Source organism: Xiphophorus hellerii, chromosome 9 (assembly GCF_003331165.1).
Source record: "Xiphophorus hellerii strain 12219 chromosome 9, Xiphophorus_hellerii-4.1, whole genome shotgun sequence".
Classification (NCBI taxonomy): Eukaryota; Metazoa; Chordata; class Actinopteri; order Cyprinodontiformes; family Poeciliidae; genus Xiphophorus; species Xiphophorus hellerii.
In genome coordinates, this window is record NC_045680.1 from 16,705,367 (window position 1) to 16,720,010 (window position 14,644).

The 14,644-nt window shown below is 37.1% G+C and overlaps 2 protein-coding genes across 2 annotated transcripts; one reads left to right on the forward strand and one right to left on the reverse strand.

Annotated features, from left to right (window-relative positions):
- Window positions 1-4,563: 4,563 nt before the first annotated feature.
- On the reverse strand, window positions 4,564-5,531 carry LOC116725848 (14 kDa phosphohistidine phosphatase). Its single transcript, XM_032572227.1, has 3 exons — window positions 5,281-5,531; window positions 4,907-5,031; window positions 4,564-4,815 (listed from the first exon to the last, which is right to left on the reverse strand). Exons 1-3 carry the CDS (start codon window positions 5,492-5,494, stop codon window positions 4,723-4,725), a joined length of 432 nt encoding a protein of 143 aa, XP_032428118.1. The 5' UTR covers window positions 5,495-5,531; the 3' UTR covers window positions 4,564-4,722.
- Window positions 5,532-10,107: 4,576 nt separating this feature from the next.
- Window positions 10,108-14,312, forward strand: sele (selectin E). The gene is made up of 14 exons (XM_032573312.1): window positions 10,108-10,214; window positions 10,323-10,398; window positions 10,512-10,916; window positions 11,023-11,127; window positions 11,229-11,420; window positions 11,513-11,704; window positions 11,836-12,024; window positions 12,157-12,333; window positions 12,436-12,624; window positions 12,765-12,953; window positions 13,061-13,246; window positions 13,356-13,535; window positions 13,631-13,763; window positions 13,868-14,312. The coding sequence occupies exons 2-14, from the start codon at window positions 10,356-10,358 to the stop codon at window positions 13,926-13,928; spliced, it is 2,241 nt and encodes a 746-aa protein (XP_032429203.1). The 5' UTR covers window positions 10,108-10,214; window positions 10,323-10,355; the 3' UTR covers window positions 13,929-14,312.
- The last annotated feature ends 332 nt before the right edge of the window (window positions 14,313-14,644 follow it).

A 14,644-nucleotide genomic window follows, 5' to 3' on the forward strand; every position in this document is an offset into this window, starting at 1 on the left:
TTAAATCGATGACAAAAGCAACATTGGGTAGAAGATTTTTTTTATTATTTTTACTGCGATGAAAAGCATGTTTAGTTTCACTCACTGTGGTTCTTGAGGTGGATTATTAATGCATTAATGCAAGGGCACTGAAGTACTGAATATAGCAAATGGACATATGGATCTATTTCTATATTAAATATCCTTATTTTTATTAGTCCTATGTGATATTTCAATTTTCTCATAAACGATACTCGCTATAAGCCCTGGTAAAGATAAAAAGCAAAACGCTTGAAATATAATAAATAGAATAAAATAGTTGACGTCACACATGAGGCTTACTGTATTTATGTTAAGAAGAGAAAAAAATAAAGTTGGTGGTTAACATCAGTCCAGCATCTTCTGACTCGCAGTTACAGACGGCAACAGAAAAGGGGTGAGCTAGCTGTGATTGTACAGTGTGATTTAACATAAATTTACATCAATAATCATATATCTTTAACATAAATAGCAACAAATAAGTATATATATATTTACGCTCAGTGTAGCATATATAGCATATAGAAAAGGAAAAATAATGCACATACATATTTCACATTCAAAGACTACGTATAATTGACAACTGAAATGTTACATTGCATCAAATATTAAAACATAACGAGAAAAAATCTAGTTCAGCAGCGTCTGTCCCTATAAATTAAATGAAATTTAACTAATAAACCTTAACAGCTGTAAAATTAAAAATGTATTAATTAAACACAGCTAAAATACACATTAATTATTAAAAACATGTACAAAACAGGACAATATTGCATATGAAATGCTGTATATAATTAAATATATGTTAAAATGTCATACTTGTAAAGAAAACACAAAGCTGATCATAATACTTACCACAGTTGCAGATGGCAACAGAAAAGTGGGATGAGCTGACTGTTACTTTTTGCTATGATAACAATCAACTGTCAAGAGCAACACCAAACTTAACATAAAATAACACATAATGTAAGTCAGGAGAAAATTACTTTTGACTAAACAACATGAATGTGAAGAATGAAAGAACCTATTTGACAAACTTCACATCAATTGTTAAAATAAGAAAAAAAAAAAACAACATCATACATTGGATCATTTTCCTTCTCAAAACCATTGGAAGCCTATTTTTTCTGGTACATTTTTTTTTTTTTAAATCAGAGTTTGTGGTATCATGCACTGGCCTATCACTAAGATAGGTAGTGATAGGCCAGTGAGGAAAAAAAAAGACAACAGATTCACCATTACAGATTCTCCCCATTGCTGAATTGTTTTATAGTATACATATTTATTTATATTGGGGATAAATAAGCATTAACAAATGCCATGCATTTTACAATTTCCATGTATAAATTAATAACGCCAGTAAAAGGCACTTAGAAAAATATTTTATAGTATATCAACCACTGAATGTACTTCCATCTAATTATTTGATGAAACACAAACATTAAGTTGTGTGAGATCATAGACAAACTTACAATTCAGTAATGGACATACTAAGTAGCAGTGAGCTCTTCAACAGATGAGACAAAAGAATAATCATTACGCTTGACATTTGTGAATTGTAGCTAACTCATTCCTAATGAGGTGCTTTCCCCACATGCTGTTTTATTCCTGACCAAACACAGAACGCTTTCATTACAATTAAGCCAGGAATACAGCACATCTGTTGTTTGTTACATAGTGCGATGGAAATAACTGATAACATAAATTTACGATGTTTAGTGTCAGTATGGAAATAACTGATAACATAAATTTACGATGTTTAGGCAGATACACTTATGTGTGCTATTTTTAATTCTGTGCAGCCTTTTCAAATAGTTTCCATATCTGAAGTGAGTTTCTATATCAAAACTTCCTTCCATAAATCTTATGCTGTATTTGTAGAATATTAATAAAAGCATTTCTAATGGTACTGTAAAAAATGAATTACCAAGAGTATCTAGGTCTAGGTTAATGAATGTTAACATAATTTTCAGAACAAATTAGCAAAGCAAATACAGGCTTTTTACTTTTAAGTTGGGAATTTTCTCTCTGACCTAACTGATCTTAGGAATTGATGCCAGTAAGTTATTGTACTGCTGATAAGCTCTAAAGCAGGGAAGTAAACTATGGTATTTATTTATATGGCTTCTCTTTTAGCAGCCAGAAGTGTGAGCTGCAAGCTGCAGGAAGTGACTAACATCTTGTTAGTCACTTCCTAACATCTTTCCAAAAGTGGCATTGGTTTCAGTCCACTGGGAGGACTGAAACCTCCCAGTGGAAGAACAAGTGACTTCCTAACATCTTTCCTAATGTGATATTGGTTTCAGTCCACTGGGAGGAAAGATGTCTGGGACAGCATGACAGTTTCTACCATAACAAAAGAGAGAATAATACAATAAAAAAAAACACTTTTAATGGAGAAATTTGCTCTGCCAGACATGACGTTGCATTTTCATCATTTCCCACTTAATGTAGAGTACTGTTCGACAGTTTGTTAAAGTCAGTCTTTACGGTATTTAATGCATTTTCCAAGAAAGGGATGTGTCTAAGGAGCTTAAGAATGCTGTCTCCCACTCTGACCCTCCAGTTTGCAGATAATGCAAAGGTTATCGCCTGGCAGGAAACCACGTTGCAATTGAATGGAAACCGGAAAGAAAGATCCCTTTTCTTTGTAGGTCGCCGGGTGGCTGATTGAACATGGCCCAGTCAGTGTTCACCTTGCACCTCGTGATGAGGGTCAAGTACAACCGATAAGAGCTCTGGCAGTGTGAGTAGAGAAGCTAAATCTGTTCTTGTCTGCCACATCTTATTTTCACTGTAACTAATTTCAGATAGGGGAAATCCCTGAGCAAAAGAATGGGGATGACTGCTTGGCATAGCAAGAATTCTGTGTGGTACGCCTTTGGAGATGTTCTGTTCAGATCCAGACAGTGTTTAACACCCAAAACAGAAATAAAAAATTGATCATACCTCTCTCAACCACAAAAAAAATTATTCTCTTTGATTTCTTACAAAATAAATAAAAACAAAAACAAAAAATATATGCTACTGCATTTAACACAGAGAAATAACATATTCAAAAAATAAAAACATCCACGGTATATTTGCCTTGATTAAATGTAGTCAGAATATGAAATATTCCTACAACAATCCCTTTCGGTTTGGCTGACTAGTACAGATTGTTGCAATATTACATGAACAAATTTGAATCAGAGCACTCAAACCTTTTGTAGTAGTTTTGCTGTTTCTTTTCCTTCACTCCCAAATTATTCCTAATTATGTATTCCTACAGCTCTTGTGTAGAATGCCTTTGACACAGATTCCCAGTTAAATTTAGATCTGAACTTTAACCCCTGCCATTGTACACCCAAATGCAACTTCAATTTAGCTCTGATAAATTGAAGTTGCAGTCAGAGCTCTGACTATATATTCAAATGTTGTTATTCTGCTGGAATGTGAATCTCTTCCCCAGCCTCAAGACTTCTGCAGCATCTAACAGGATTGCCCAGTATTAAGCTCCACGCAGTTTTCTTCACCTGCTGAAAAAGAAAAATCCCCACCGCCTGATGCTGCCACCAACATGTTTCACTGTACGGCTGGTGTCTTCATGGTGATGTAGTTATTTTGCCAGAAAGCTACAGTTTGGTCTCATATGACCAGAACATCTTCTCACACATATTTGTTGTTTTTTTCATGGCTTGTGGAAAACTTCAAAATACATTTCTAAAGACTATGTTTCAACAACTTTTGTGACTTTTCTACAAAGATTTGCTGTTTGGTTGAGTTATAGTTTTCCCTTTCACCTGAGCAACAGATCTCTGCAGCTCCCATGGAGTCACCATAGGCCTCCTAACTGCTTCTACTTCTCACACTGTTGGTAGGTTCAGAGCAGACATATTTTCAGATGATAACGTTAAACAGTGCCTCATAACATGTTCAAAATACACTCTTGTATGGTGTTTTTATAATTTTGTAATTTTTTGTTTTTAATTAAAGGACCTTCAACCACCTTGTTGCTAAATTGTGCTATGCAAATAAACTTGATTGAATGATGGTTTTTAAAACATGACCCTGATTTAAATTTTTTACAAAAATGTATTCCTGATTTGTTTGTTCACTAATGTCCTCTAACAAAACCCTGTGGCCTTAAATTTCACACACCTTTATGAAAGATGTGTGAGTTTGAGGATATTTAACATTATAATTAATGTTGATAAAATAATTGACTTACTAAAGCTGTTATAACTGTAATAACAGCAAATGGAAACTAAAGCAATTTACTCTAAATTCATTATTTTCTGTAAAAGGGTCTTGTAATGAGAGTGTGATGCCAAAATGGAAAGGGAAAAAAAATTCTTATCTGTCTGTGGCTTTCAAAACAATACACTTTCCCCCAGCTTAACAGGATGCATCCGTCATTCCAGCTTGCTCACGCTTTCCTGTATGTACTTTACGCTTGGCAAACAAACTCCAATTTTCATGAAGTGATGCCAACAGAAAGGTAAAATGGGGAAAATAGTCTATTTTAAGATCCTTGATTAACCTACAGAAAAAAAAAGACTGAACTTGGCCTTAAAAACATACGAACATTTTATACAAGATTTCACTGAGACCAAAAAGTTTAATGCTGTATTTAAATTAGATAACAGACCAGAGGGTTAAAGTATTATTCTGTGGTTTGGTGTCATAAATACAGGCAGGCATTTGGAAATGAGAACAAGGCTCCTATTTTTTGTCATCTGACCAAGTGACCTCATAGTCACCGAAGACAGTTTTCAGCTTCTCAACAGACACAGAGTGGTCTGCTTTCCCAAAAGCCTGAAAAAAGAAGCAAAGAAAGCACTTCTATGACAACAGATTTCAAGAAGAAAACATTTTTTATATCTTTTTCATTTTAATCCAGTCTCACCGTGGATTCTCCAAACACCCTGATCTTCTTGTCCTTGTTGTTGTGCTCGATCTTCCCTCCTCCAAGGCATTTACACTCCATCCCTAAGGCCTCCAGAGCTGGACTGACCTTCTCAAATATGTGATCTGCATAGATAGCATAAAAATAGGTTTAAATTACTTCAAGTCAAATAACCAACACGTAAAAGCTAATTATTTTGATTGTGAAGCTCCTAAAGCCATGGTCTGCACTATTCATTCTCGAAAACATGCTAAAATTTGTGCAGCTGAACTTTTGGCGGACAGTCCGGTTTGATGGGCACAAACACAACACTTCAAGCAGAACTGACACACTTGACGCTCCTCTTGCAGCAAACCTGCAACTTATGAACTTACTGTGGTACTCCGCACTTTTAGTGCCTCGTACTACGTCTTTCTGTGCATCGCTATCTTTTACTTTAACTCTTAGCAGTATGTATTTAAAAGTCCCCTCGGGATCAATCTCAACATCGGGAATTTTAGCCAGAGCTTCTGCCATTGTGCCTACAGCTCTACATACGCTACCAGTGAGCCTCCGACTGATCAGAAACCTGCCAAGCACGCTGAGCATGATACGTTCACGCGATTGGTTCCTTTTGCGTCAGGATCTATTTCCGGTCTTAAAGCGACAGTGCATTTGCAGTTTGGCACCAAATCCTTGCAATGCGTCGAGTGTGCACGCTGGTGACCTCGCGTGGCAAACACATGAAACGTTTCGCTTTGTACACAGACCTCGTTATTGCGTCTTGGACTTTGCGCGCCACCACTACACACTTAAATATTTTTATTTGGATTTTAGTCATTGTGAATAGCCAGTAAATAGATACATGTTCTTTTTTACAATTTCTACTGAGAAATATCTAAAGGGTTGTGCCTTTGTATTCCATCTAAGTAACATATTTTTAAACTTGCAAGTTATCCACCAGCTTTGCACAATGAGAGGCTGAGATTTCTGCCATTTTTTCCTCCCAAACTAGCAGAAGAGCAATCATATTGGACAGAGACCTCTTCCAGAAATATCATCTTTGAGTTCTGGTCACAGATTTAAGTCTGGACTTTGACTGGGCCATTGCTGTACATTTATGCTTTAATCAAAACCAATTCCATTGCAGATCTGGCTGTCTGTTCCTTGTCTTTTTGGGAGGCTTTTTGTTTACTAATGTCCTTCAACAAACTTCTGAGACCATAAATTATGGTAACGTACAATTTTTCCACAAGCATTTTTATGACACTAGGACAAGTTGCACACAAATACACATTTGTTACTTTTGCGTATTTGTGGATTTTTACAAGTTGGCTTCATATAACATCCCTAATCAGATTTTTCAAACAAATCTCAAATGTTTTGGAGTCGTCTTTCTGTCAACTGTGATCAGCTTTCCTGTCTCTGAGGAAGAAAGGCATCTTCACAACATAATGCTGCCACCACCATGTTCTATCACTGGTGTGTTTTGTTCATGAAGAAGTGCAACAATAACAATGTGCATATAAGCTAAAATCTTCTTTCAACAATGTTTCCTTTTGTCACTCATTTATAAAGGCCAGATTTGATGAATGTACAAAAATAGTTTTCAGGACTCTTCCGATTATTTATTTGTAAAAATTTAAAAACTACATATCATTTTGTTTTGAACTACTGTGCATTAATCTTAAAGTTTTTGGATGCAAAAACTTTAAGACTAATGCACTTCTTAAACATTTTTGTCAAAAACATTTGATGAAAAGAACAGATGCCTTATAACTAAATAGAATGGCAAGAGTTTTCTATGTCAGATTGTTTTGCTTCTGGGTTCAAAAGTAGGGAAGAAATAAGAATAGAATTTATCTAGGGCGACTTCTGCTCCTTTCCTGTTGGTATGAGATCACATGCCCTGCAATCATTAAGCAGGTACAAAAAATTGGATGGATGGCCTCCTCCAAATTAAATCTGTTTTAAGTGTTTTAAGCAAAGCTGAACCCTCATTTCACCCAGGGCGCAGTCCCGTGTGAGTTAATCAAAGAGTTGATATTGTTTTTCTGGGGAAGAGGAAGTGGTTGCAAAGTGTCAAGGAGCAGTGGCTGCTGTCCGACGCCTCCAGCCAGAAAGGAAGGAAATGAACCGTCAGCAAAAGAAAAAGTCAGCATGCAGGCGCCTCTGCTCCTGCATTAAACTGCAGCTTTCCCATTCCCAAGGGGAATTATCAAAGAGTGTCCATTCCTTTTGCTTCTCCTCTCTGCTTGATGACATCCTTATTCTGGAAATTCTGATTCTGTTTTGGATTATGAAACATATGTCAATGTTTACACATTGTTTGTTGGGAAAACCTTTTACTGAGGGATTGGCATAAAGGTGAAGGGCCAAGAAGTTTAGGCTAATGTCTGTTCAGTTCACATTGTTTAAACAGCAGGACACCAGCTCAACAATTTATTTGGCTATTATTGCTGTTTACAGATGAAGATACATTGACCACACATGTGCTTAGAAGACTTTGAAACTTAAAGATCTCATTTATTTTCATTTATAGTGCAAAATTCTGTATTATTTTAGTTGATTTTTTGTAAACTTTCAGAATCAATTAGCTTTATACTCATACTCTTTTAAGAAAGACATTTTCTTAAAAGAAAATTAGGTTTGACCAATGAATACCCCAAAAAGATATAAACAGGGGCCAATACTAACCAAACGTGAATTCCACCTGCTCAATTAAAGAGTCACAGTTTTGAAATATACAGAAAGGAAAGGAAGAGCACCCCGAGTTAAAAAAAAAAACAACAAAAAACTAGTGAAATGTTCTTGTAAGGAGCTCAAGTAATTGAATTCAATTTATATACTTTTCACATGATGAAGCCGAGTTACTCTTAAAGTTTTGCCTAGAAAATTGTATGTTCAAAATTCTTAGGAAGTAGATATTGTTATTTCTTAAAGCTTCCCCTGGAAACTTGGCCAAGAAACTTTTCCTGTCAAATTTAATCAGAGCTCCACTTTGAAAAATAACAAGAATATCTGACTTCTTGGAAAGGAAACACAAATGAATAAAGAAAAACTAAAGAAAACTACACAGTACCTTTTTTGCAGATGATGGTGTATTGGTGTATTGCTAGCTTCATTTATCATTCAGCCCTGATATCAGTAACAATGGAATGTTGGAGGAAATTTCCCTTGAAACTGATCCTTCCAAGTTGTTACTCCTAGTCTGCATGCTCTTCATTTTAGAGGTCAAATGTTGATGCTGTTCCTCTTAGTTCAACAGTTGTTCTCATCATCTAAGTTTGTCAGGAGACTTATCTGGGACCTGATGATCAAACATCAATTACTGAGCAGAATTTTTTTTCATGTGTCATTCACATTAAACCTGACTTCCTAACAGACTACAAGTTGTGCTAGTGGGCACAAACATGTCGACTGATTAGACCTCTTTTGCACCCTTTATATACATGTAGACCATATTATCACTCACATTGCACTCACAGTGATCGACCCACACTGTTGAATGACAGCCACTCTTCTGTGAACTACTAAAACACAGTCAGACAGTTCACTGAGGTGCAAAGGCAAGCTTCTCCATTCCGATGAAAACAAAGCAAAGAAAATAACACTTCACATGCTCTCCCTACAGAATATTGTAATAGCTATATTGCAATATAGACAACTAGACTTGATAAAGAAAATTTGAATATCTTGGTCACACCTGGGCAATAAACTCAGCATCAACCACCACAAAAGTGACATCCAAAATATGATCCATCAGCAGTTTTCTGATCTCAGGTTATTTATTTGGTATGATGGTTCATACCAAAATATGAGCAGACCACATTATCACTCACATAATATGAGTGATATTATGGGATTGCGATCCACAAGATTAATGATCACTCACATAATATGAATGATAATATGGTTCATACCAAAATATGAGCCATCAGAGATTTTCTGTTAGCCGCAAACTTAAAGAGGTTTTTGTGGGCCCCCCAGATTCTCCTGATCCTGTACAGAAGCATTTCCCTGCCTATTTGGCTTTGTTGCTCCACCTTCTTTCACGAAATGCATGTTATCTGTTGATCCTTCTCCCCTCATTCATGCAATCATTACTTCCACAGAATTCAGGATCTTAAGTGGTGCCATGCCCAATTTAGCGGAAATGACTAAAGCACACATTTCTACTTTGATAACTCACATTTCACGTGCACTGAGTAATCACTAGGAAACTGGTGAAAGCAGATAACCAAAGCTCCCTTAAACATGACATTATGCCAAAGACGTGTTGTGTAACGTTTGTAGCAATAAATCTATGTTTAGTTTCTATACTCTGGTATTTTAGTCAAAGCACGTCCCTAAAATATGTACGTTGCTGATTAAATGAATTGAAGGTTTGAGATCTGCCTATTTGCCTATTTGGCTTTGTTGTTCCACCTGCTTTTACGAAATGCATGTTATCTGTTGATTCCTGTTCCCGTCATTCATGCAATCATTCCTCCCACAGAATTCAGTATCTTAAGTGGCAGCATTCCCAATTTAACGGAACTGACTAAAGCACACATTTTTACTTTAATAACTCACATTTAATAACTCACTCATCACTAGGAAAGTGGTGAAAGCAGATAACCAAAGGTTTGAGGTCTTAAACCACAAAAAGAAAGCAAAGAAGAATGTTCATCGGCTTGTTTATTTTAAATCTTTTGCATGGTTCTGGTTATTGCAATTCATTTCTTGTGGTGGGAGAACATTGGCAATAACACCAGGCTGAAAGAATGATTTTTTTTTTATTTAACAAAGTTTAGGTAAACAAAAAATTACCATAATCCAACAATGTATAAGCAAACAAAAAATAAATAAATAAGTTGATTCATATGTATTTTTATGAATAAATCCGACTCGAAATCAGTCTGAATAATACTTATAAACATAAAGGTCAATTTTATGCTGTAAGAATAATACAAGACATATTTTAATAGAATGACATGAAATTGTTATTCTATTTTATATCACATTTAAATATAAAGTAGCATATCGTGAAGTATAACAGTATATAGTTTGTACAAACAAAACCTACATAAAAATCCCACTTAAGAATGAACACTTTCTCTTTGAAAGTAAAAAAAGGGAAAGTTTCTAGATATCAAGAAGTGAAAGGAAATGATACGTGAGGTTTGGGGAAATTCCATGGAAATGCTTCACTGGAATGAGAGCTTCCTGGAAGCCTGAACCGGGTTACGGCAAAGTATAAAAACAGGCTCCTCAGCAAATGAAGCTCAGAATCTTTTCAGGAGAATCACAAGACTGTTGAAGCTCTTCAGACATCAACCCTAAAACTGTGAGTTCACTGGATTTCCTTTTATTTATTTTTTTGCTATGATCAGGTTGCTAATGGAAAACTTGGCATTGCTTTATCTTAATGCACAATTTTTGTTTGTTTTGACAGAAATTCATCTTTGGATTTCAAAAAAGTGGATATATGATGGCTGCCTCACTGATGCCATTTGTCGTTTTTTGCTCAAGTATGTAAAAATTAAATTCATTAATAAAAGTTACTTTTTAGCTTTTATGAATACATATTGATGATCCTTTATGATCCCACAGTGTAACATGTGTCTTTGTTCTCTCTTCGAAGTGCTGTGCATGTGGACTGGTGTAGAGTGCTGGTCTTACTTCTACTCAAACATCACAATGGACTGGGAATCAGCCAGAACATGGTGCAAGACAAATTATACAGACATGGTTGCAATCCAGAATCGAGAGGAGATCGAGCACCTGAAAAGAGTGATACCGAAGAAAGCCGGCTACTACTGGATTGGGATCCGCAAGGTTAATGATGTCTGGACCTGGGTCGGGACCAACAAATCACTCACAGCAGAAGCAACCAACTGGGCTCATGGTGAACCAAATAATGGCCAGAATGGGATAATCTCAGGTCAACCTGAGGATTGTGTTGAGATGTACATTAAAAGGGAAAAGGATGAAGGGAAATGGAATGATGAGCGGTGCTCAAAGAAAAAGACCGCTTTGTGTTACACAGGTGAGGACTTTATTATTTTTTTTCTAGTTTTGTTCCTGTTGTCATGAGGGCATCCTTAAAGATTAAAATTCTGAGGATTTATCAACTATGTGATATTTTTTGGCAGCTGCCTGTAAAAGTGACTCATGCATCCATGGTGAATGTGTGGAGACCATCAACAGCCACATGTGTAAATGCTCTTCAGGTTTTTATGGAGAAAAGTGTGAGCAAGGTGAGAAATTGCACGTTGTACTTTATTGTTTCTAGTTGTGGTAGATATTTTTTGATGCTTGCAGCATTAAAACATCTGAATGCATTATGTTCATTTTGCAGTTGTGCAATGCAACAAAGATCAAGTGATCAAACCTGAAAAGGGAAGCGTAACTTGCAGTCACAAGTACAAGAACTTCTCCTATGAATCTTTGTGCCAGTATTCATGTGAAGAAGGATATCAGCTAAGTATGTCAGAACCTCAGAAATGCCAAGAAACAGGGACATGGTCAAAACAGTCCCCGACATGTGAACGTAAGTTGAATTGCAACACGAAGATGAAATTACTCAGCATCTACATCAGCAACGGCTTCTAAATGATATGTTTTGTGTCCTGTCACCTGCAGTGATTCAATGCCAGGAACTGTCTGCTCCCGAAAGAGGATTTATGAATTGCTCTGATCCCCTGAGAAATTTCAGCTATAGCTCCAGCTGCAGATTTACCTGTATGGAAGGATACGAGCTGGATGATTCCTCCTCCATCACTCTGCAATGTGAATCATCTGGAAAATGGAATGCATCAAAGCCATCATGTGTTGGTACGGCCACTGATTGTTCAGAATTTAACAGCTCTGAAATGCAGATTAAATGTCATCTGTGATGATAAAGTTAACTTATGTCTTTCAGACATACTGAAAAGCTTAGTTTTCTTCTGTTCTCTGTCATCCAGCTGTTCAGTGTCCGGCCCTCCAGAATCCAGGCAATGGTTTCATTACCTGTGAAGATGATACAAACATGAGGTTTAGCTATGGAAAAAGGTGCAACTTGAGCTGTGCCCCTGGCTACCACCTGGTCGGACCAGAGATGATCACCTGTACATCAGAGGCTGTTTGGAGTGAGAAGATGCCGCTTTGTGAAGGTGAGCAAACAGCTGAAGCGTTTTTTACAGAATGAAAAATAGAAATCAAAATTTCTTATCGTGGTTCTCTTAGCTATTATTTTATGTTATAAGAAAAGAATTGGGGTTTATTAATAAGGCTTTGTTTCGCAGCTGTTCAATGCCCCGCGCTCCAGGATCCAGAAAACGGCTCTCTGAAATGTGTAGATGGACATGGCTATGAAAAGAACTGCAGCTTTAGCTGTGATCCAGGATTCGAACTGCAGGGTGTGCACACCATTCAATGTTCTGAGGATGGACAGTGGAGCAATGACATTCCTACCTGTAAAGGTATGTGTCATTCATATCTTCTTTTAGCAAAGTTTTTAATAGTCTTTTTTTGGTGAAATCTTAAGGCTTTCCTTACATTAAAACTATTACTTTGTGTTGTAGCCGTCCAGTGTCCAGCCCTGCAGGATCTAGAAAACGGTGCCCTGAGCTGTGAAGGTGACATGGAGATGAGGTTCAGCTACAGAAAGACATGTAGCTTTAGCTGTGACCCAGGCTTCAAACTGCAGGGGGCGCACTCCATTCAGTGCTCTAAAGATAAAACGTGGACTGATGCCACACCTTCCTGCACAGGTATGATTGACTCATGTCTTCTAGCAGTGTTTGTTCTCTGTTCTTATTTTTCACATACTTTTCAATCTATGGTTTTTTTCTTCTACTTTGGGACATTTTATAGCTCTTCCAAAGATTAAAACTATTACTCTGTGTTGCAGCTGTCCAGTGTCCAGCCCTGCAGGATCTAGAAAACGGTGCCCTGAGCTGTGAAGATGATACGGAGATGAGGTTCAGCTACAAAAAGAGCTGCAGCTTCAAATGTATCCCTGGCCACCGCCTGGTGGGACCGAGCGAGGTCACATGCACAGCAGAAGCACAATGGAGTGAGAAGATGCCACACTGTGAAGGTGAGAAAAGTCTTAGAGTATGCACATCTTGATCTTCATAATTCAGTTGCCTGCTATGCATCAAAGAAGACTTCACTAAATATACATTTTACACTCTCCTGTGACAGCCATCACCTGCCAGAATCCAGATGGAGCAGCTCACATGATTGTAGAATGCAGTAAACCTTCAACCGACTTGGACCCCAGCTCCACTTGCAGCTTTAGCTGTGAAGCAGGCTTTGAGCTGCGTGGAGCAAACACCACTACATGCAGTCAAGATGGACAGTGGAATGAGACCCTACCAACCTGCAAAGGTATGACAAAAATAAACAATGGCCTACGTGTAGACGTTGTTGTAAGCAGAGATTTATTGCCACAATTGTAAGATTTCTTTTTTTAAGATAATTTCTCCTCATCCCTCAGCTATCAGGTGCCCTCTTCTCGATGCTCCAGAAAACGGTCATATTAATTGCTCAGACAGCCAGCCAGTCTTCAACTCTCAGTGCTCCTTCACATGCGATCAGGATTACACGTTAGACGGACATGAGATCCTGACCTGTGATCGCCGTGGCAGCTGGACTGGAAAGAACCCCACTTGTCAAGGTAAAGAAAAATAAAAATAAAACATACTCAAATAGAAGAAGAATTTATGGTTTAAAATTTGGTCAGATTGTTCACATTTCATAATGTCCCCACAGCTAGTTCAGCTCCTGCCACTGTTATTACCACTGGTGTGGCAGCAGGAGCCACTGCTTTGGCAACCGGTGTGTCTCTGATCATGTGGATTTTGAAAAAAATGAAGCAAAGGGCATCCAAGTTTGAGCTAAACAGGTAAATTTTGCATTTATATCTCATATTTTTTCTACCAAGTTAAATATAAAATTTGAAGAATCATGGAATTCACCTTGTTTTCTTCCTAATTCTTTTCCTTACAGCACCTCTGACTCGGAGGAACCACTTCAGGTCTACAAAAGCAGCTCTGACAGTCTCGTCTAAGCCACAGATATTCCTAAAATAAAAGACAGAAAGCAGGATTTAATCAGAAAGGATGGACATAACGTGTGAATTTTCTCCCAATGGGAGTTATATATTGAACATATTGTTCTACAGCACTATCAGTATCCTGGAAATGTATTTTATTTTGGCCTTACTGTGAATGTTTTGTAAAAATGTGGGTGTACTGTGAATTATTTTGACAAATTCATATCAGTATTTATATAATATTATTTATGGGATCTGTATTTCTGAATGTTAAGTATAAAACTGATTTAATGCAAGTAACTCCTGTAGCTGTAGCTGTAGTTTATCTGCATCTGTGAATGAAGATAAACTATGAGTTTTCTATATGCAAATAATCTTAATAAATATGGTTAAATACAGCAAAATGTCAAACTGTACTCATTATTGTGCTCACATCATCATGTCTTATTTAACAGATTAGTTTTATTTCCGTATTAAGTTCAGAGGTCCCGCTACCAATACAAAGGTCCTACTTGTATGTTGGTTCAGTCGTCTAATCTGCCTACAACGGTTCCCACACAGTGATTGATGACAGCCATCCTGTCCTTCTGACTCTGCCCTGACCTCGGGGTCAACAGGAGTAGATGAACAATTCTGATAGGTTTGCCAGGAAGGAAACTACACTGCTGAAGCTGTTTGTTCCACAACTGATCAGCAGATTTTGTTTTTGAGAAGTTGCTGTTTCGTTTGTC

What these genes read in the sequence shown, in the direction of transcription:
- LOC116725848 (XM_032572227.1), bottom strand. Translation starts at nt 5,494, where the DNA reads ATGCTCAGCGTGCTTGGCAGGTTTCTGATCAGTCGGAGGCTCACTGGT. An exon ending in TAAAAGTGCGGAGTACCACA is followed by an intron (nt 5,032 to 5,280) that starts GTAAGTTCATAA and finishes CTATCTATGCAG; the next exon opens with ATCACATATTTGAGAAGGTC. An exon ending in GGGTGTTTGGAGAATCCACG is followed by an intron (nt 4,816 to 4,906) that starts GTGAGACTGGAT and finishes TTCTTTTTTCAG; the next exon opens with GCTTTTGGGAAAGCAGACCA.
- sele (XM_032573312.1), top strand. Translation starts at nt 10,356, where the DNA reads ATGATGGCTGCCTCACTGATGCCATTTGTCGTTTTTTGCTCAA. An exon ending in ATCAAAGCCATCATGTGTTG is followed by an intron (nt 11,705 to 11,835) that starts GTACGGCCACTG and finishes TCTGTCATCCAG; the next exon opens with CTGTTCAGTGTCCGGCCCTC. An exon ending in GAAGATGCCGCTTTGTGAAG is followed by an intron (nt 12,025 to 12,156) that starts GTGAGCAAACAG and finishes TTTGTTTCGCAG; the next exon opens with CTGTTCAATGCCCCGCGCTC.